The 19,511-nt window shown below is 50.0% G+C and overlaps 8 protein-coding genes across 8 annotated transcripts; 5 read left to right on the top strand and 3 right to left on the bottom strand.

Moving 5' to 3' along the window:
• The first annotated feature begins 6 nt into the window (after positions 1-6).
• VC83_08657 (uncharacterized protein) lies at positions 7-1,245 on the top strand. The gene is made up of 2 exons (XM_024472203.1): positions 7-413; positions 593-1,245. The coding sequence occupies exons 1-2, from the start codon at positions 255-257 to the stop codon at positions 998-1,000; spliced, it is 567 nt and encodes a 188-aa protein (XP_024320165.1). The 5' UTR covers positions 7-254; the 3' UTR covers positions 1,001-1,245.
• A 765-nt stretch (positions 1,246-2,010) lies between these two features.
• Positions 2,011-3,147, top strand: VC83_08656 (uncharacterized protein; the record flags this gene model as incomplete). Its single annotated transcript, XM_024472202.1, has 1 exon — positions 2,011-3,147. The coding sequence occupies one exon, from the start codon at positions 2,011-2,013 to the stop codon at positions 3,145-3,147; it is 1,137 nt and encodes a 378-aa protein (XP_024320164.1).
• A 542-nt stretch (positions 3,148-3,689) lies between these two features.
• On the bottom strand, positions 3,690-4,388 carry VC83_08655 (uncharacterized protein; the record flags this gene model as incomplete). The annotated part of the gene is made up of 3 exons (XM_024472201.1): positions 3,690-4,154; positions 4,211-4,294; positions 4,350-4,388. 3 exons carry the CDS (start codon positions 4,386-4,388, stop codon positions 3,690-3,692), a joined length of 588 nt encoding a protein of 195 aa, XP_024320163.1.
• A 680-nt stretch (positions 4,389-5,068) lies between these two features.
• On the top strand, positions 5,069-5,746 carry RPB7 (DNA-directed RNA polymerase II subunit; the record flags this gene model as incomplete). Its single annotated transcript, XM_024472200.1, has 4 exons — positions 5,069-5,317; positions 5,373-5,453; positions 5,509-5,678; positions 5,731-5,746. 4 exons carry the CDS (start codon positions 5,069-5,071, stop codon positions 5,744-5,746), a joined length of 516 nt encoding a protein of 171 aa, XP_024320162.1.
• A 381-nt stretch (positions 5,747-6,127) lies between these two features.
• On the bottom strand, positions 6,128-8,770 carry VC83_08653 (uncharacterized protein; the record flags this gene model as incomplete). Its single annotated transcript, XM_024472199.1, has 3 exons — positions 6,128-8,505; positions 8,560-8,696; positions 8,757-8,770. The coding sequence occupies 3 exons, from the start codon at positions 8,768-8,770 to the stop codon at positions 6,128-6,130; spliced, it is 2,529 nt and encodes an 842-aa protein (XP_024320169.1).
• A 344-nt stretch (positions 8,771-9,114) lies between these two features.
• On the top strand, positions 9,115-11,499 carry VC83_08652 (uncharacterized protein). Its single transcript, XM_024472198.1, has 2 exons — positions 9,115-9,826; positions 9,881-11,499. Exons 1-2 carry the CDS (start codon positions 9,402-9,404, stop codon positions 11,145-11,147), a joined length of 1,692 nt encoding a protein of 563 aa, XP_024320168.1. The 5' UTR covers positions 9,115-9,401; the 3' UTR covers positions 11,148-11,499.
• Positions 11,500-11,996: 497 nt separating this feature from the next.
• Positions 11,997-14,551, top strand: ATP1 (Alpha subunit of the F1 sector of mitochondrial F1F0 ATP synthase). The gene is made up of 6 exons (XM_024472197.1): positions 11,997-12,168; positions 12,362-12,528; positions 12,628-12,684; positions 12,738-12,858; positions 12,909-13,895; positions 13,953-14,551. Exons 1-6 carry the CDS (start codon positions 12,097-12,099, stop codon positions 14,214-14,216), a joined length of 1,668 nt encoding a protein of 555 aa, XP_024320167.1. The 5' UTR covers positions 11,997-12,096; the 3' UTR covers positions 14,217-14,551.
• A 995-nt stretch (positions 14,552-15,546) lies between these two features.
• Positions 15,547-19,209, bottom strand: VC83_08650 (uncharacterized protein; the record flags this gene model as incomplete). Its single annotated transcript, XM_024472196.1, has 3 exons — positions 15,547-17,880; positions 17,926-18,267; positions 18,322-19,209. The coding sequence occupies 3 exons, from the start codon at positions 19,207-19,209 to the stop codon at positions 15,931-15,933; spliced, it is 3,180 nt and encodes a 1,059-aa protein (XP_024320166.1). The 3' UTR covers positions 15,547-15,930.
• Between the last annotated feature and the right edge of the window lie 302 nt (positions 19,210-19,511).

Below are 19,511 nucleotides of genomic sequence, written 5' to 3'. Positions count from 1 at the left end.
AACGAAGTCAGATATCAATTCGCAGTTCGCTCTATATAGTATCTCTTATCGGGACTTCATTCACGCGCGCGGAATAAATAACCGCTTCTAGCGCCACCGTTGGACCCTTTAGCGTCACCAGTCAACTACCGACCGCGCGGGTCTCATAATCAACCTCGTCACGATCGATCACCACATCAATGATCTGACATTCTGAGGTGAATTCTATCTGAAGCAAAAGAAATCAGACCTCTATTTCATAAATCACTGCAATTATGCCAGATTCACCCCAAGCCAGCGGCGCGGCACGCCCTGCCGAGCCAGTATCAGAAGCCCCAGAGGCAATTGCGCCGGCACCTGAGCCAAAGTTACCAAGCCGCAAAGATGCCAGCTTGAAGGAGTTCCTGGGGAAGATGGATGATTATGCTCCTATTGTATGTTTTGCTTTCCCATATGCCTCCTTTGTCTTTTGCCACAACGGATCCTAGTCTCACTTCTATCTTGAAACGCCTTTCATCTTCCTCGGCATTCTTCTATATCACTTCCCATGCCTATCTCCCCTTTACCAAGCATCATGGTAGCCTACTGTGCAAATTCTAACTGGCACCGATAGATCCCAGACGCAGTAACAAACTACTACCTCACACGCGCCGGGCTTCCCCCACCACCCACAACCGACCCGCGCCTCTCTCGCCTCCTCGCTCTCGCGACCCAAAAGTTCGTTGCTGACATCGCCGCCGATGCATACCAATACTCGCGGATCCGCTCGTCGAACAGCTCCTCAGCCAATAACCCGATGGGAAACCTCGTCGGGGCTGCTGGAGGCGCCAGCGCGGCACCTGTGGGCACGGAGGGGAAGACGCAGAGAGCTGGTGGAGGGGCGTTGGGTGTTCAGCGGCCGGGATATGGAGGAGGTGGACAGGGTGGTGGACAGGGGAGGACTGTGCTGACGATGGAGGATTTGGGGATGGCGGTTGGAGAGTACGGGGTTAATGTTAAGAGGGGAGAGTTCTACCGGTGAGATGGTTGCCAAAGAGCATAATACCACGATGGGAGTTTGGACACGGACTGGGATTGGGGCGCACTGCTGATTATGGCGGGATGGGTTGTGCCTGGTTTGAACCTACACTAAAGGACAATCAGAGGGGCACATGGCGTTTGGGGGGCATATCTCTACATATGCTGCCAGCTTGACTGAGTGGCCAAAATGGGATACTTTCTTTAGACTAGAGCTGGTTATTCTCAATTAAATACATTTTTACAGCCTCCATCCCCAGTGGGAAAGGTTTTTATATCCACGCGTGTGACAATTTTCAGATAATCAACAAGAGAGTGATGAATGCAGCTAAGGACATGCGTTCTATTAGCTTATGCTTCTGGCATCAGTCTTTAGGACACATGGTCATGCTCTAGACTTTTGGATGGCACGATAATTGTTTAGGCTCGTCGTACAACGGCACAGTTTGCAGCCTGGTATAATCAATAACATAGCAAACATCAGATGAACGGGACCGGAACGGCGAATGGCAACTCTGACTCACGAAGACGGCCATTGAAGGTTACAGACTAAGTTATATAGCTCATACAATATTCCGTGGCGGAAGCAGCCTATCGTCCAAACTGTGCCTGAAACCTCAGAATAAACACACGATGCATGTCAAAGGTTAAAGGAAAACATTCACTGTTTTCTATGATAAGACAACAATGCATTGTTCAACATCAACGAACACAAAGAAACACTCGTTTCGGTCTGAATAGCCTCATTTGTTAGTTTCATATATGTCTCTAAACTGTAGAACTATCCACGGACTGTCAAATTTTAGGCGCGGCCATCGCCATGCCAATATTTTATATAAATATGGCCTCGAATGTCTCTTCCCAACCTTTTTTTCCCCTCTTCAGACCACTCGAGAAGCATTACCAAGAGCAAACGACAGCATCGACTCTTACCCAAGGTTCTCCAATACTCCGACTCCAAGCTGCGCAGGCAGCGGCATACAACCACCCAGGCGCTGAGGCACATCCGCCAAGATGTGCCGCACCGTCATCATTTTCAATGTTCATTGTGAGCATGAGCATGCCGAGATACAGAAGTGTTCCGATCTCCTAGCTAGAGAGCTGAAGCGGGACCGAAAAGGCTTCTTCTCGAAGATGTTCAGCTCGCCTCCCAGGAACTGCAGAAGGCCACAGCAGACTCGAGACTGCAACAAGGTCCAGGTATGTCCTGACTGCGCTTTTCGCGGTATTACTTATGAGCAACTCAGAAAAGACCGCGACAGCGCCCAGCGAAGACCGCCGCGCCCAGTCTATCGGCACCAGACAGACCTCGACATTGGTAACCCCATTTCTCACCCGAACCTTCAGAGGAGTAATACCAGGCGCCGACCTGCTGACCGAAGACCGCAGGGCCTAGAGAGGAGCAACGCCGTCCAGTTCCACGGCGAGGCTCCTCGGCTGCCCAACGTCAGAGCCACAGCCATATTTCGCGAGCCGGAGAACCTCCACCCTGACACGCTTCGCCAGTACCTTGGTTCTTCGGGTGTCCCATTTGAGGACCCCAACATTGCTGTCTTCGAGGAATCGCCGATATACTCGTTAGCGAACCGCAGGCTTCGGGGCCGTTCTAATAGCCGCCGGCATCTGCCAAACACACCACATCCGCACGACAATGGTTCCTTTGAATACATGGACAGGCCGTTGCCACCTGCTCCTCTCAGGCCCCACAGAGCGACGACAAACTCGACGTCCACATCCAGGCCACCGCCCGCCCCTAGTCGCTCTTTATCGCAACGCTACGCCCAGTCATCCAGCGAGCGGCAGCCAGACTCCAGGCGTGCTTCCTCGCAACGTCCTTCCCAGCCACCCAACAACGAGCGGCAGCTAGAGCTTTGGCGCTCTTCATCACAACGCCCATCCCAGTCATCCAACCAGCAGCTAGGTCTCGCAATATACGTACCGCAGAGCCACCCACAGAGCCCATCGTACCATCGTGGGATGCCGACCGACAAGGAGCTGAATCGGATGAGCATGGAGATCGAGTCGGTTGAGAGTGCATGGGTCAATGCGGGCAGGAGGTCTTCCCAGCAGCGACCTGTTGACCGCCAATCCATGGGTTCCCTGACCGCTCCACGCCGCCATCGCAGCCAGAGAGACGGTAAATATGCCTGATCTCCCTTTGTTAACTCCCTCACAGTTACTTTGTTGTCGCTAACTCGAAATATAGGCGATGCGCTTGTCGCAGCCAGTTCTGGAAGTATGCTCGATTGTTTCTGTCGTTTCCGATTCTTTCCATACCCATTCTTCGAAATATAGTTAAGTATTCTGACATAATATTAGGTTAGCCTTTGGTAGCAATCAAAGCTATCATGCACAATTTATAGTCTCTGGGTGCAATTAGTGATATGTGAGACCCCGTTGTCAATGGAAAATCGTAATTCATATCAGATCATTACTGACGAAAGGAATATACAAAGAAACGTGTCGCCTTCCGCTTTGCCATATTAGGGAAATCCCCGAGCGAATCTGCTTCAGTCGCTCTTCTCCAGGATGGTATTCTCAATTTCCTGCCAGCACCTGTTTCACTTCCGTCCTTCACCCGCATTCATGCGACGACGACAGTACTGTCCGAAGCCTTTCCACCCCCGAAACTTTGTACAGCCCAGACCGACCTCTCGCTAACCCCTCTTTAAGAGTCTCACAACCGTGTTTCACTACTGTGCCTTCCCGTTCTTCCCAGCAGCCTTAGCCGCCTCGGCTCTCGCAGTTTCTTCAGCAACACTCTTTCTCATTCTTGCCTCCAGCTCGGGCCTATATCCTAGCTTGAAAAGGAGCTCGATCCATTCGAAAAATGGGGCTGTAACAAGTGCCATATGGAGGTTCTCAAAGAGGGCGGGAGCGCGACCTTCTAATGCGCCGTGGCCGATAAACTGGGCGATCCAAGAGAAGATGAAAACGCCAAAGGCAATCTGGTTTGCTGGGTACGCAGACACGGTTGTAAGGTGCTTGGAGTATGCGGTTCCGGCGAGAAGGATAGGCGTTATCATGGAACCGGCCACTGGTTCGAGGAGGATGTAGAAGACGGAGTAATAGAGAGCCATTATGGTGCCCAGATTAAGGTCGAGGTTCGTGATCGTGGCCCATTCTGGCAAGGGAATGATCGTGGGGGAGTTGGTGAGCTACGTAGATGTGAGCTTGGGACGCGGAAACTTCGGACTCGGAGTATTTGACGTACAAGGAGGATGAATGAGAACAGAATCATTGGGATGCATAGCATGTGTATTCCCACATTGACCGGGTGCTGGTGATAAGAGCTATACTGGAGAAGGAACACATCAGCCAGAGGTTGTGGTCTCACAGCAAGAGATACTCACGAAGCATAGCTGCTTCTCCAGGTCAAGAGTACCACCCATCTTTAGGCGGAGAGGAGAAAGGGAATAATATCAGGTATGTAGAATATCAGAAGTCAACCACAGCCGGGAGGGAGCAAAACCATTAATAGCGACGGCGAACAGGGAAATATATTTGTTGCGTTGAGGGGTTTATGATATCCGAGACGCTCCGCACATAAGATGCAGCTCACGTTCACAACGCGGACCTCGGACCGGTGCATAGACCCACCGTTTCCGCAATACATCACATGATCAATTTGTCACGTGCGATACTGTGTTTGAGCCTCACAAAAATGCGCCGCGACCGATTGGGGCGCGTTTACTGCGATCGGCGTCTACCAACGACCTCGACGAGATCTGCAACACTCATTTATTGCCTTGTTCAAACATTGACAACCTTTGTGCACGCTCCGCGATCCAGATCAGAGAGCTTGCCAGAGTGTTTGACCGTTGTTTATAAAGAGAATCTGCTTGCGCCAGGACAAGAGAAGCGCTTCACTGCGCGTCCGTCGGATTCCAAGAGACACCCAACCTCAAGACAGCGCATATTCTGCCGAAATCCCAGGCCAGGCTAGTGCTCTATGTGCTAAATTGCCTTGGAGGTGTCTGTGGAAAGTCTAGCACGGCAGCTTCGTGGATCTTGAGATTGGTGCCTTCTCAACCGACATTGCACCGCTCATCCAAGATCCCAAACCGGCGACATGTTTTTCCTACACAACCTTGAGCGTCAGGTCACCCTGCACCCGTCGTACTTCGGCAAGAACATGCACGAGTTAGTCACTTCGAAGCTCCTCAGCGATGTGGAGGGAACCTGTACCGGACAATACTACATCATCTCTGTGATGGACACATTCAATGTTTCCGAAGGTCGCATCATCCCTGGCAGCGGCCTCGCGGAGTTCACTGTTCGATACAGAGCGGTCGTCTGGCGTCCATTCAAGAATGAGACTGTAAGGCACGCCAGTGCTTTTGTACCTCATAGTAGAGCTGATTTCCAATGCACAGGTTGATGCCATCGTCACGGCGGTGAACCCAGCTGGCTTCCACTGCATGGCTGGACCTCTCGAGTTCTTCGTCTCCAGAGAAGTAAGGACTTTGACCCAGGCCAAGTTCCCAAGATGCTAATCGCACCCCACCACAGCTTATCTCCAAAGACATCAAGTTCGACCCGAACGCGACGCCGTGGCAGTGGACCGACAATGAGGATCAAGTGATCGAGAAGGGTGCGCAGGTCCGGGTCAAGTTGATCGGTCTGCGGTCTGATGTTGGATCCATGTACGCGATTGGTAGCATCAAGGAGGACTACCTCGGGTCAGTCTGGTCCAGTTCCCACCGCAAGAGTATTTGTGCTAAACTACAACAGTGTGCCACCGCCGTGAACGACCTAGGTATACCTAATACCACGTGCGAGTGCACGCGTCGGCGATGGATATGGAAAGCTTTGAGAGTTGGTTGCGTCGCACCACTACTCGACACCATGTGGAGCTGGAATACTGGGATATTTGGCTGTCTTGAAGATCAATACAGATAATACCGGGCGAGGTTGTGCCAATACAAGGCCAATAGGAACCAAACCACTCAGATAAGTAGACGCAGACGGTACAATATCTCTCAGAATGATATTAAAGCCACCACTCAGCCTGCTCTCAACGTGATCATAACATGTAATATGTGACATTATTGCATGGGCTTTGTGTTATTATATACTCTTTTGAACATCAAAACATTTCGTCATTATCCGTTTCATCTTCAATAGCAAGCTAATCCTGCGTCAAATCTAAGGCCTCAACTTGGCTCACCCTCCATTTCTGCCTGCCTCTGCCCTTCCGCTCCATGTCTTCTACTTCCTTCTCTGTATATTTCTTCCAGGCACCGGGCAAACTTTCTCGGGGTGCAAGGAATCTCTTTTGAGGGACTTTGCTGTCGGCAAATGACAGGACGTCTGCGTGAGAAGAGGGTTTGCCCATGGCCAGCGGCGATTCGGCTTGTTTTGTCGTGGTGTAATGTGAGAGAGGAGAAGAGGACATGAGGTCAATTGCATTCTGTGTCCCTTTGTTATCTTCAGTTGAGAAGGTGTTCGTTTGGAGTGGCGAAAGTAGATAGTCAAGAGGGGGCAGCGCGTCGTATTCTTCGTCTGAGAGAGTGGGCAGATATTGGTCACCTAGATCTATATCAAGCTTGCGGCTGATTTGCAGGCTTGATGTTGGCGCATCTGATTGAGTAGTTCTTGATGTTCCACTATATCCTTGATCGCCAGTCACTGCTGTCCGTTTCTTAACTGAAGGCAACGGTACGGAACCGGTAGGTATTTCAGCGTCGGAAATAGACGAGACGTAAAGGGGCGGTGAACCATTTCTCGAATGCTTCTTTGGAAACAAGTTACGGGATGAAGAAATATCATATGATGATATCATCTGGGACGCTAAGCTTGAACTTGCTTGAGATGACCCTCCTTTGTTAGACTGACTTATTCCAGACTTTGACACATTGGCGCTCACTGGTTGAGACGAGCGAAACTGTGTGGCTGCCCAAGGGTTGCTTGGCTTGGGCGAGACTTGGCAGTAACGGTCCCCAGAAGGAGCTTTGCGGTACTCGCGGCGTGGCCGAAGAGGTTCCTTGGTTGTCCCTTTCGGCTGCAACGGCGGCTTGTCGAGAGAAGGAGCTAGATATACCGGAGGCAGTTGTGGTTGATGATCAGATTTCTTATTAGGAGACTCCGAAGACAAGGCTGCACCAGTGGCGACCGGTTTGCTTGTAACAAAATATCGATCTAATGCTCCTTGCTTCATGCCATGCTTTGTTGCTTTCGGGGCAGCTTTCCGTTTCGGCGCGTTTGCCCGCGATTGCTTCAGCATTAATGACTCTTCGTAATCCTCTACCTTGAGAGGAACACCAACTCTCGCAATGCTCCGAGAAACCCAGGTCTTAGAGGGTTTGGTGGGGTCATAAACAGCCAGTCTATTTTTCATAGGGCTCATGGATCTGCTCTTTCCTGTCGGTTCGTTGTCCGATTGATAAACTTCAAGATTCTCTTCATCCACAGCCAGGTATTCATCCTGTTGGTCCGGGTTGCTCTCATCATCAATCTCCGCTTCAATGTCTAGCCCGACTATACCAAACGGCTCAAAAGTTAAGCGTAATTCAAGTATGCCATCTGTTGAAAAGTGTTGTCTCTCGCCTGTGATCTCTTGCACAATCTCTCGTTCTTGGGCCTCTATCAAAACCAAGTTGCCATGTCCTGAGTCGACACTCTTAGGTCTTTCTCGTAGCTTATAGATCAGCATTGGCAGCGCAAGGAGGCGGATCAGCCTCTTTCCGCTCAATTTGCCAGTCCATTCGAAACATTCCTCAACAAATATCCTCAGTCTTTTCGAGTCAATTTCCCTATCCCACTGTAACCGCGACCTCAAATTTAACAGGGCGGCTTCCGAAGAGACAATAGGATGCATATAGTACTGTAAAATTTCCTCCTTCGGAAAGTCGTCTGGTACAGTGATTGCCTTGTTCTTCTGTCTGAAATAGCCACCCTCATTCGTATGAAGCTCGTGTACGAGATTTTCGCGCCAGGCCAATAACCCGGGACTGTCATCAGGGGCGAGGTCACACAGTGATTTGCCATAACCTGCTCTTGCGGCTTCGCATGCAATCTTTGCTCCGCAGCGAGCGACACCGGCGGTATCATAGTCGCCACCACTCATTAGGGCGACCAAGATCATCCCTTCTCGGTCCAAGCCAGATTTTCCCTCCTTGGTGACTTTGGCATCGTATAATGACACGTGAGTCGGAGGAGTTTTTCCAGATCCCTCACACGACCAGTCTCTGATAGTTATACCGCTGCCAAACATCAGAGTGTCCACGTCCTCACTGAGGACGGCATCGACCAAACCCCGTTGTTGCAACAACGCGCATTCGGCCTCTGCTTCTCCTGGAGCATCGTGAGACTCAAAGCCAAACAGTTGCAGCAAAAGCTTAGTTCTCCGCACGTCGGCCAGGTATGCGGAACCTCCTTTGCGTCTGGTTTTATTCCGTTTCAGGAGAGGCCTGTCGGGCCCATCAAAGACAAATATTGCCTGAACGGATGTTCCGGCAAGTCTTACGAGCCTATAAAACAGGGTTCGCAGTGCCGGATTGGGGCCACCTTAATTCGTAAGAACTGTGTTCTAAAATTGCAGAAACAGAAACTCAAACTCACCTTTGCCTCCCTGGACTTCAAAGTTCCATATGGAAATGTCAACAGCTATTCTGAACGGCCTCCCAGTTTGCTCGAATTTCTCCACCGCAAGCTTGGTCAGAGACACTCTTTGACCTGGACCTATCTCATTGTATATTCTAGATTTTATTTACGTCAGTAACTGTGTCTCCAATGATAGGTCGTAGGTCCTAACATACCCTGGGATTCCCATGTTTTCATTGTTATAATCATAATATTGTGGGGCAAAAAACAATACCAGCCGAAACTTAATTCCTTAGAGCGATGGCCCCGAATGAGCAATGCAAAGTAGCAAATGATGATACCTAGCTGGGAGGCAAAGCTATTCCCTGGAGTCCTAGGGTACTATCGATGAGGGCTGCCTACTGGATCCATTGTGACGGAAAGGGCGTTGTTGATTAAGCCTCTTGTTTATTTTATGTTAGGACTAGCTCCGAAGTCGTCCCAGCGACGCAGGGGTGGCTGAAGCGTGGACGCTGTACGGAGTACTCCGTACGTGGAAACATAGATTCAGAGTGATGGAAGGCATTGCTTTTATCTACAGTTTCTATTGACATCAAAAGAAATATAAAATCTGAACTTATAGATGTTTCTAAACTCTAAGTGACATCTCTCAGTCGTACCTTCCTAAACATGAGTACCTCGATACAAATTCGTAGATGGCAGCCTTCAAATAAAGGCCGCAGTAGTGTCGATTGCAGATATCGCGTTTGATATCTCAGAAATATCATTAGAACCAAGCTGTTGCCTCGTACGCTACACCAACGACGCAAAAACATGGCCCAAATCTAATCTATTTCCTAGGCCCCAGACAATGCCAAGCAATGGCAACGCCTGCCCACCGTAGCGTCGCCAACATTCGGCCAGTATCTGAGATCCGCTCCGCAGGAGCTCCATCGACCAGCCCCCGCACTCCAGTCCGTCCAGTCTCAATCTCGAACTTTAGCTCCCCGTCAGCTTTGCGCGCTGAAGAAGACTGCATCATTGTCGAATTCGGCAGCCGCTATCTCCGAGCAGGCCTAGCAGGAGACGCACTGCCCAAGGCGGTCGTTGGTTTCGGACCTGATACACAGAGGAGAGCTGGCGATTACCGGCAATGGCAGCTTGGCTATGGGGCTGATTGGCGGCAGAGGGCGTCGGGCAAGGCTTGGGGAGAGGAACATGAGCTGTGGAGGCCAGATCTGAGGCATGTGGACCTGGGGCTCGTCAGCGACAGGATTGAACGGGCGATGAGAGAGGCTATTACGAAGTACGTTTCCATATGGCGTTTGTTTGTTTGTTACAGTAACTGACAATTTCCAAGATATCTAGTAACCGGCTCTGGGTCTCGACGTATCTCCCTGGTATTGCCGCCCGACTTTCCTCTACCGCTTCTCTCAACAGTTCTCGATACCCTTTTCACGAGCTTCCAACCTCCAACTATCTCGCTTCTTTCTGCGCCTGTGCTATCCGCAGTAGCAGCTGGACTTCGATCGGCTCTTGTTATAGATATTGGCTGGGCTGAGACAACTGTCACTGGAGTGTACGAATTCCGCGAGATTTCTTGCCGCCGAACTGTGAGAGCAAGCAGATTACTGGGCCTAAAAATGCGGACGGTCCTTGGACGTGCTATAAAATCTCTGCTGTTTCAAGATGACGACGAAGAAGACGATGAGAGAGACAGCAAGCTGATCAGCTTTGAAGAATGCGAGGAGGTCGTCACACGCATCGCTTGGTGCAAACCATCGCAGCCCGCCCCTGGGACCGAAACATCGGACGCCTTATCAGCTGCAATGGAGAGTTTACGATTTAATGACCAACAAGACGTTGTATCAATACCTGTATCATCAACACAGCCGCCTATGACGTTGAAGATACCATTTAATGAATTGGCCGAGCCTTGTGAGAAAGCATTTTTCGTCAAGGATATCAACCCTTGCGACCTGGACGACGAAGAACTGCCATTGCATCTGTTGGTTTATAGAAGCCTGTTACTTCTCCCAGTTGATGTGCGGTCATTTTGCATGTCACGACTGATATTAGTTGGCGGTGGGTCCAATATTCCCGGCCTTAAGAGCCGCATCTTGGGTGATGTCCAGTCTCTCATTGACTCAAGAGGCTGGGAGCCTGTTCACGGGAAAGCCTTTGACCAACTGCGTGCAAACCAGAAGCTCAGGTCCCAACAAAGGAACCAGGCACAGCAGGGTCCTGTTGCTATCAAAATTGATGGACATGCACATCCAGAAACGGACGAGCACCACAGGCAAGCAGCCTTCCAGAATCAACAGCCTGATCCTATTGAGAGCCAGATAAAGAGAGAGCGAGATAAACTCGCCCCTCCGCCATGTCATGGGATGCTGAGCGCGGTTGACTCAATGGGTGCTTGGAGCGGTGCGAGTCTTATATCTCAATTAAGATTGCCTTCTGTATCAATAGTCGAGAAAGACCAGTGGCTGCAGTACGGTGCCGCTGGTGCTTCCAAAGCCAAGGAAGTTATCCCGGCAGCGAAGGCGAGGCAGAGTATGGGTCCAGCCGGGCTGAGAGCTGCGGCTGCAGAGCAGTCGAGCTGGACGCTAGGGCCATGGGGTTGATGATACCAGTGATGGAGTAAAGGAAAAATGAGAAAATACCCTGGCTCGATAGTAGATGGCTGAGGGAGCTCAAGTAACAAGATGGCCTAAAGCCCTCAATCTTGTGCGTATCACGTGATTTATGACAAAGGGGGCACCATCTTGAAAACGATGAGATGCGGTGGAGAGAGCAGGATAGATAGTACTGCAGATGTGCAGATGGGTATATAGGTTCCATAAGGGCGGAGGTTACAGTTCTAGCATCTCGGTGTCAAGGGTTATGATGGCGGCTTACCCGGCCGGAAGGAGACTGATTGCCGGTCATGTGCTACAGGGCGTGTGAGGTTGATAGAAGTCTGTAGATTAAATATGGATAAATAAAACCATTATAAACCTCTCTGACTTTGAAAAGTATTAATGATTTCTATAATAAAAGTACTCAATTAGTGCTGTTGCCGCTGTTTGTGCTGCATTATTTTGCCTGTTCTCCTATTTTTTATCTCCTTCCGGTGTGGTCCGATCCGAGGAGAGAAATATGTAATGAGCGGCCAACAAAGCTGAGACCGGCAATTAATCTCTGCATCGTGAGCGGCATTACCGTTGACTACAGCAGTTAATAAAACCAGGAAAAATCAAAATATAAATCCCCAGTCACTGTAAATAATATACCATTATCTATCAATATTTAGAGTTTATATTGTTGGCGGCACATGATTTTTTTTCCCACGGCTCATCGCTACGGATACCTCGTTTCTTTCCGAGTGGGTGCACTGAATTTCAGGCCAACCACTCACAAGCGAGATGCCAAGACTCTGGCTCGGGCTCTCTCGCATCGATCTTCTGTGTTCTTCAAGCCTCCCTTCTTACGATTGATCCAATCTCCAAAACACCTCCCTTCACAATCTCCTCTCCTCAATTGCTGAAGCAATTAATTCCTTTTTGTGTCTTTGTAGCATAGACGACGGTCACAATGTTCAGGAACGCTCTCCGACAGTCCAGCCGGACGGTGGGCGCAATCTCTGCTTCCGGCAGAGTCGCTGCAGTAAGTCCACCACGAAATATCCAACGGGGTCCAACGGAGCTCGAAGTCATCTTAATGCATCGATATATACTCGGTGAACTCAATTGAGTTCGCTGAGTGATAGATTATGATGGTTGACAGCTTTGTTGGGAGCTCTAACAGCTTCGTCTGCATTTTTTCGGGCTTTCGGCTAACTTTCATGTCAACCGCGTAGGGAAGAATTGCTGCACCAGCTGCCTTCAACGCTTCCGCCATCCAGGCCCGCACTTACGCTGAGGCTAAGGCTGCCCCGACTGAGGTTTCTTCCATCCTCGAGCAGAAGATCCGTGGTGTCCAAGAAGAGGCTGGCCTTGCCGAGACCGGACGTGTCCTCTCCGTCGGGTATGTCAACAACAATGCGACATCACGATTCGATGTCAAGCCCGGCATCTATATCGTGATATCAATGGGAATCAATGGCTGACAATAGTTGGAATATAGTGATGGTATCGCCCGTGTCCATGGCATGAGCAATGTCCAGGCCGAGGAGCTGGTTGAGTAAGTTTTTCCCGATTTATGGTGTGACGACTCGATGCTAACAACAACAATAGGTTCGCCTCCGGTGTCAAGGGTATGTGCATGAACTTGGAGGCCGGCCAGGTCGGTGTTGTGCTTTTCGGTTCCGATCGTCTCGTCAAGGAGGGTGAGACCGTCAAGCGTACCGGAGAGATTGTAAGTAGATCCATACTACAGGACCCTTAACTCCTTCTAATCCATCACAGGTCGATGTTCCCGTTGGACCAGAGCTTCTCGGCCGTGTCGTTGATGCCCTCGGAAACCCAATTGATGGAAAGGGACCAATCAACACCAAGGAGAAGCGTCGTGCCCAGGTTAAGGCCCCTGGCATTCTTCCCCGTCACTCCGTCAACCAGCCCGTCCAGACCGGCATGAAGTCCGTCGACGCCATGGTTCCCATCGGACGTGGTCAGCGTGAGTTGATCATTGGCGATCGTCAAACCGGAAAGACCGCTGTCGCCCTCGACACCATGCTTAACCAGAAGCGTTGGAACAACGGTACCGATGACTCCAAGAAGCTTTACTGTGTCTACGTCGCCGTTGGACAGAAGCGCTCCACCGTTGCTCAGCTCGTCAAGACTCTTGAGGAGAACGACGCCATGAAGTACTCCATCGTTGTTGCGGCCACTGCCTCCGAGGCCGCTCCTCTCCAGTACATCGCTCCTTTCACTGCCACCTCCATGGGTGAGTGGTTCCGTGACAACGGCAAGCACGCCGTCATCATCTTCGACGATCTGTCCAAGCAGGCTGTTGCCTACCGTCAAATGTCGCTCCTCCTCCGTCGTCCTCCCGGACGTGAGGCCTACCCCGGTGACGTTTTCTATCTGCACTCGCGTCTTCTGGAGCGTGCTGCCAAGATGTCCGACAAGCACGGTGGTGGATCCCTCACTGCCCTGCCCATCATTGAGACCCAGGGTGGTGATGTGTCCGCTTACATTCCTACCAACGTCATTTCCATCACTGATGGACAGATTTTCTTGGAGGCCGAGCTCTTCTACAAGGGTATCCGCCCAGCCATTAACGTCGGTCTTTCCGTCTCCCGTGTCGGTTCCGCTGCCCAGCTTAAGGCCATGAAGCAAGTTGCCGGTTCGCTCAAGCTCTTCTTGGCCCAATACCGTGAAGTTGCCGCTTTCGCCCAATTCGGTTCCGATTTGGATGCCGCCACCAAGCAGACCCTCGCCCGTGGTGAGCGTGTAAGTATCCCCACATAGCTATCCATCAAAATGTACAGAAGCTAATTTCTCATCCAGTTGACCGAGCTCCTCAAGCAGAAGCAGTACTCCCCCATGGCCGTCAACGAGATGGTTCCTCTCATCTACGCCGGTGTCAACGGTCACCTCGACTCCGTCCCCGTCGACAAGATCCTGACCTGGGAAGCCGATTTCCTCGCCCACCTCAAGACCAACGAGCAGAGCCTGCTCGAGACTCTCGACAAGGAGGGTGCCTTGAGCAAGGACCTCGAGGGTCGCCTCAAGGAGTCCGTCGTCTCCTTCACCAAGTCCTTCGTCGCATAAAAGACCAACACCTGCGCGTTGATTTCCTGTGTTTGTTAGATCCCCTCACTTCCGCGCTATGTATCTATCTCTTTAGTTGGCGGCGAGGCGACCGGTTGCGAGCTGTCGCGCACGAGGGGGGGTAATGCATTAGCTGTAAAATAGAAACATCTACCTTAGAAACTGGAGTGTGTGATCTGATATTGTTACCTTAAATTGAATAGTTTGTGAAGCTGTCCGCGGTCCTCTGCGTGATCCCATGTGAGGTTCCTTGAATTTTCTCCGTTTGGATTGTTGTGAAGTCCGGGTAAGTGCGTGGCCATTGTGCTTGCCGTCTGTGTCTTGGTTTTTGGGGATAGCACCATCTACCCTGGGCAAGTTTATAAAGCTGGCTGGAGTACAATATAACCTCTGCAAAAATTGTCACTGGGAGCTAGATATCAAGAACAATGGCTGAGGCCTTGTGTGTCAAGTTGTCTTTTCGGCATACTTGGGGGATCCTGGATTCGACAGTCGATCATAAGTTTTCAGTATTCTACTCTTCAGGATTCTTCTTCTGAGTCTCTACTGTGTCATTGATGAGTGAATATTCGAAAGCCAATTCTACTTTGTAGTGTATTCTACCTGGGGCGTTCTTTCATCGAGGTTCTTGTGAGGTTTGACCAAGAGGCAATGGTCGGTCTCACGGAGATGCTACCAACAGTTTGGTTTCAGCTCATATTGTGACAATTTATTTATTCCTTTTCAAGTATCGAGCCTTCTCAAAAACCGTTTTCTGTAATTCATCATTTGGTGTCTATTCACCAAAAAGAGTGGCTAGTCCGTAGATGTTTTATGAACCTCATTCTCCCATGCTCCCATTGTCAATTTCTCCTCCGCGAATATTCATCCATCTTCACAACCATCTGATCAATTCGTCCCATTTCCTTCCTCAGCCATCGTCTCAAATATCGGGTATAGTGCAAAAAAGCAAATGAACTCAGTGACGCCCGCCCTTCAGACGAGGCACTGCAATGTAACCCATCAAATCATCTCCACCTGAACACCTATCCCACTGCAATGTATCCCACCAATACTCTGTTGACGTCTATCCCGTGGTTTCGTAACCTCCCAGAACCATCCATATAGAAACCCTCCAATACACTCTCCAGATAACTCCCCGCATATAACTTCCATAGCACCTCTCCGACATCATCATGAAGGCATTTCCCTCGAACGAAAGAACAAAAGATGAATCAAGAACCATGCACCGCAAACCATAAACCATGAACCATAAACCATAAACCATAAACCATAAACCATAAACCATGAACCATAAACCATGAACCATAAACCATGAACCATAAACCATGAACCATAAACCATGAACCATAAAACGTAAACCATAAACCACGAACCATGAACAGTAAAGAAAGAATGAGAAAATGAAAGTAAAGTTGTAATCTGTACAAGTGAATTTCCGGCGATGTATGTCGACGATTGGGTCATTGGCGGCGCAGTAAACTTGCACCCAGTTGCTGTTGTCTGGTAGCAAACACAGCAACATGATTCTCGGCCCATTACACCGAAGTAGCCAAACAATTAAAACCCCAGCAAGTTTGCATCATGACAAACTGCTAATAAAAGTATGTCTAGTTGGACACAAGGTGCATTTCGCTGGTATAAGTCGGTATAGTCGCTCGAAACGAAAGACCCCCATTGATTCTGGGAGGTATATATACGCCGACATCGAATATTACCATTGAGGGGACAAGATCTCCTCCATATTGAACTTCATAACCTCTGCCACGGCTTTGGTAGCCTCCTGCACACTCTCCATACTTATCGCGTTGGGGTAATCTTCATATTCAGCTTCAAATGCCGAAACAGGATTGGGAAGCTTAGGTCCAGCGTCTTTAGCCTTTGGAGTCTCCATTGTCGATGGAATAGAGTGCTCAGGCCCAGCACCTTCGGCCTTGCTCGCTGCAGCAGGCGCAGTATGAGTGCCCACATGAGAAGGAGTGTTGCAATTGACACATGAGCTATCTTTGCGCTCTCTCTTATCATTTTTCTTGAATAAGATTAGTTTCATCGCATTGGCCGCGTTAAAGATTGTAGCCTGCTCCTGGTTGGTGATCCCAGCATCATCCCCACCCTGCGACTGCGCCAGATGAACTGCACCGTATACAATGCCTCCAGTGTGGAGGTCTCGTGAAACACCATAAGGACCCTTGGAATGAAGACGGATCAAAAGGCTTTTGTCTGTGGCTCCAGGAAGGGCATCTTTGTCGTGCCAACTCATAGCACCGAGCGGGCTGCGGAGGACCTGCAAATGAAAGTCCGTATCGAGGATCATATCATGGGGACAATTGTGGGATGCTAGTATCCTCACACCCATACCCGTGACAGCCGCTCTGCCTGGCGTCATGAGATCGCTGCTGGGAAAAATCTCAGCGACATATACTCTGTCGAATTTCAGGCTAAGAGCAACAGACTTCGCAGCGGCATCAGCTTCTGGGCGCCTGTGTGTATCCGCAAATTCCAGCGTAGACATCCGAGTGTTGAACGAAGTAGGAAGAGTTGTTGCTTGCGTCGATGGTTGTCCGGAGGTATTGGAGCTTCCAGTAACGACGGTTGAACTGGAGCCATCAATCTTTGTTGCTTGAATGTGAGCCTCACGGATATCGCTCTCCATCTTAAGCCTCTTGAGTTCTGCTTCATACTGTGAGATGCTGCGAATCGACTTCTTCCTCTGTCTTCGGATAGGTGCGTCCGGAAATTCGGATTGGAGAGCTGAAATAGCACCGTCTACGACACCTTGCACTTTCTGGGATGAAGCCTCCAGCTTATCGAATTCGCGTTCTGCAGGTGTATTCTCGTGGGGTTCTCCGGCCGTCGAAGTAAGATCTGAGACCGAGTACGGCCTCGGCGTGCAACTCCTCATTATGGGAGACTGTGGTCTCACCAGGTAATCAGTCGGAAGAGCAGACTTTGGTCCCCAAGTGAGACCTTGTGAAGTGGGGGAGTCTGGTCTCCAAACAAAACCCTCTGAAGCGGGAGAATCCGATCCCCGATTGGAGCGTCCTCCAAGAGGGGAGTCCGGCCCCTCATTATCACTCCCGAGGAGTGCATAATCCGATACCGCAGTATACCTCTCCTTTGCTGGGGTACTCGAGTTCACATCAACAGAAGAATATGTGACATTGGCATGGGCTCCATTCTTATATGGTGCCAGGAGCTGTTCTTCGGAGTCACGTGCTGTGTCCTCGTCCTCGGATTCAGTAGCAAATCCCGCCATAAGCTCTTCGAACGTGGTAGGGTATTTGATGTCTTTTTCATCCTCTCGCGGCTCTCCGCAAAGCAAGCGATGAGTTTCTTCATGCATCCACAGACTTCTAGGTCTGGGCGTTGGTTCGCCCTGGAGGCAAGTCGGATCCCATACCTCAGTAATAGCTTCTGATTGAAGCGAGTGAAGGCTTTGTTCTGAAAACGATTTCTCCAGAATTGTATTGAGCTCGGCAGCACACACGGCCGCATAGTCAATCAGGCTGTGTCGCTGCAGCGCCGGGAAAGAGTCTCTCGGCACGCGCCCGAAGACGGCGAATACTCCAACGGCTTCACCGTTCTTGGAAAGAATGGGTGCTCCGGCAAAGAACCTGATTTTTGGCTCATTTAACACCAGCGGATTTTTTGCGAACCTCCAGTCCTAAAACAGTCAGTCTCGGTAGAAATCATTGGATAACTGAAATACCTTTGTGGTATCGAGGATTACCAAGACTTCGGTGGTCAATAGAGCATGAGCTGCAATGCTCACCGATCGCTTTATCATTCGGCAATTATAGGTAGTTTCGGCCTTGAGAATTTCATTGCTGTTGTCGATTAGGCTGATAGATACTCCTGTGACTGCGAATTCTTCCTTCGAGGCTTTCACAAGCTCCTTTGCCCTGCTTTCTTGACGAGGGGTCCAAACACGTTCGATGTTGAACAATGAAGCTAGCCTTCCTTCCTCGTTCACAGGATCCATAGCTGGCAAAAATGAAAATAGAGGGTCTATGGCGGGAGGCTTAGGAGGCCTGGTGTTACTAAACACACCCTAGATTGCCAGCACATTAGTTAATAGTTTGACAAATGGATTTCCGAATAATACCGCGCGGAGTTGTTCCAAAAACTCGATCCAGTCAGCCTTGTTCCAGAGGCCCTGTACGTAGGCAGCCTCTGCAATCTCGTATACAGATCGGAGAAGGCTCATGTCGATAGGATGAGATGGCGGCTCAGATCGAGGCTCGTGAACATGCTCCGGTGGATAGCCATCAGGGAAGGACGACCCAAAGGCGCCAACCTCTTGCACATCCGTCCAAACTGCTGGTCCGCTGATAGAAGCAGAAGCTTCGTTCCACATTCTGGGAACCATTCCGGGCACCATTTCTCTTTGGTAGGCCCCATGTGGGATGGTAGTCTGACCTGGCCATATGCCCTGAGGTACTGCAGTGCCTGGCTCTCCAGATTGTTCGGGGTTAAAGTGATTAATGCCAGGCTCCTTGTAAGTGATCATAGACTTTCCGTCGAATGACCATTTCATACCAGTGGGAGGTGAAACAACCACCGAATCAGTTGAGTGGTTGTTGTCTTCTGAGTTGCCCTGATTTTGTACATTTCCTTGCTGTTTGAGTTCAGCATTTTCTTTTGCCTTTTTAGCATCTTCTTTCGCCTTGTCAGCAGCTACTTTGGCAAGGTGCTCTGGTGAGGCATGCATGATTTGATGAATCTGCATTGGCGTTGGTGGTGGGAGAGCCTCCGGATATTTCCATAATCCTGGCTTCTTGCTGCTGGCATTAACTGAGTTGCCAGACTTATCTGACTTACCCGACCCCTTGAAGAAATTCTTGAATATATTCTTGCTGCTCTTTGTGGCCGAAGCAGGTTGTTGGCTAGTCGAGTCGTCCGTGTCCTGGAGAGCATCTTGGCTATTGTGCGGAAACCCTTTGACGGTCTCACGACCATTGAATGGCGACCCGTTACCTGAATTAGAAGCCATATCGACGAAGATCTAATCGGGTTGAAATATCAGGGAGGTTCATGCATGAATAGAATACGGAAGGCCGAGTATGACTTGAATAGATGAAAGCGGATGAGTGGTATGATGGGTGTGATAGGTGTGATAGGTGTTTGATAAAAGAAGCAACTGGAACAAATCCGAGGAAGTAACTCGCTCAGAAGCAAAACAGCAACTGAAGTGAATTCGAAACATTAAGTGAAGGTAAGTAATAGAGTTGGTTTGTGGGTGACTATGCTTAACAGCCAGACCACGTGCCACAGACTCTAGCTGGTGATAATGGC

The sequence above is a fragment of the Pseudogymnoascus destructans genome, assembly GCF_001641265.1.
Source record: "Pseudogymnoascus destructans isolate 20631-21 unplaced genomic scaffold scaffold_29, whole genome shotgun sequence".
Taxonomy (NCBI): Eukaryota; Fungi; Ascomycota; class Leotiomycetes; order Thelebolales; family Thelebolaceae; genus Pseudogymnoascus; species Pseudogymnoascus destructans.
The sequence above is the reverse complement of the archived record's forward strand: the minus strand, read 5'-3'. Positions and strand labels throughout refer to the sequence as shown.

Excerpts from the sequence above, each read along its gene's own strand:
- VC83_08657 (XM_024472203.1), top strand. The coding sequence starts at position 255 with ATGCCAGATTCACCCCAAGCCAGCGGCGCGGCACGCCCTGCCGAGCCA. Across the intron at positions 414-592 it reads TGGATGATTATGCTCCTATT|ATCCCAGACGCAGTAACAAA; the intron begins GTATGTTTTGCT and ends TGGCACCGATAG.
- VC83_08652 (XM_024472198.1), top strand. The coding sequence starts at position 9,402 with ATGGCAACGCCTGCCCACCGTAGCGTCGCCAACATTCGGCCAGTATCT. Across the intron at positions 9,827-9,880 it reads ATGAGAGAGGCTATTACGAA|ATATCTAGTAACCGGCTCTG; the intron begins GTACGTTTCCAT and ends ACAATTTCCAAG.
- ATP1 (XM_024472197.1), top strand. The coding sequence starts at position 12,097 with ATGTTCAGGAACGCTCTCCGACAGTCCAGCCGGACGGTGGGCGCAATC. Across the intron at positions 12,685-12,737 it reads CAGGCCGAGGAGCTGGTTGA|GTTCGCCTCCGGTGTCAAGG; the intron begins GTAAGTTTTTCC and ends CAACAACAATAG. Across the intron at positions 12,859-12,908 it reads TCAAGCGTACCGGAGAGATT|GTCGATGTTCCCGTTGGACC; the intron begins GTAAGTAGATCC and ends AATCCATCACAG.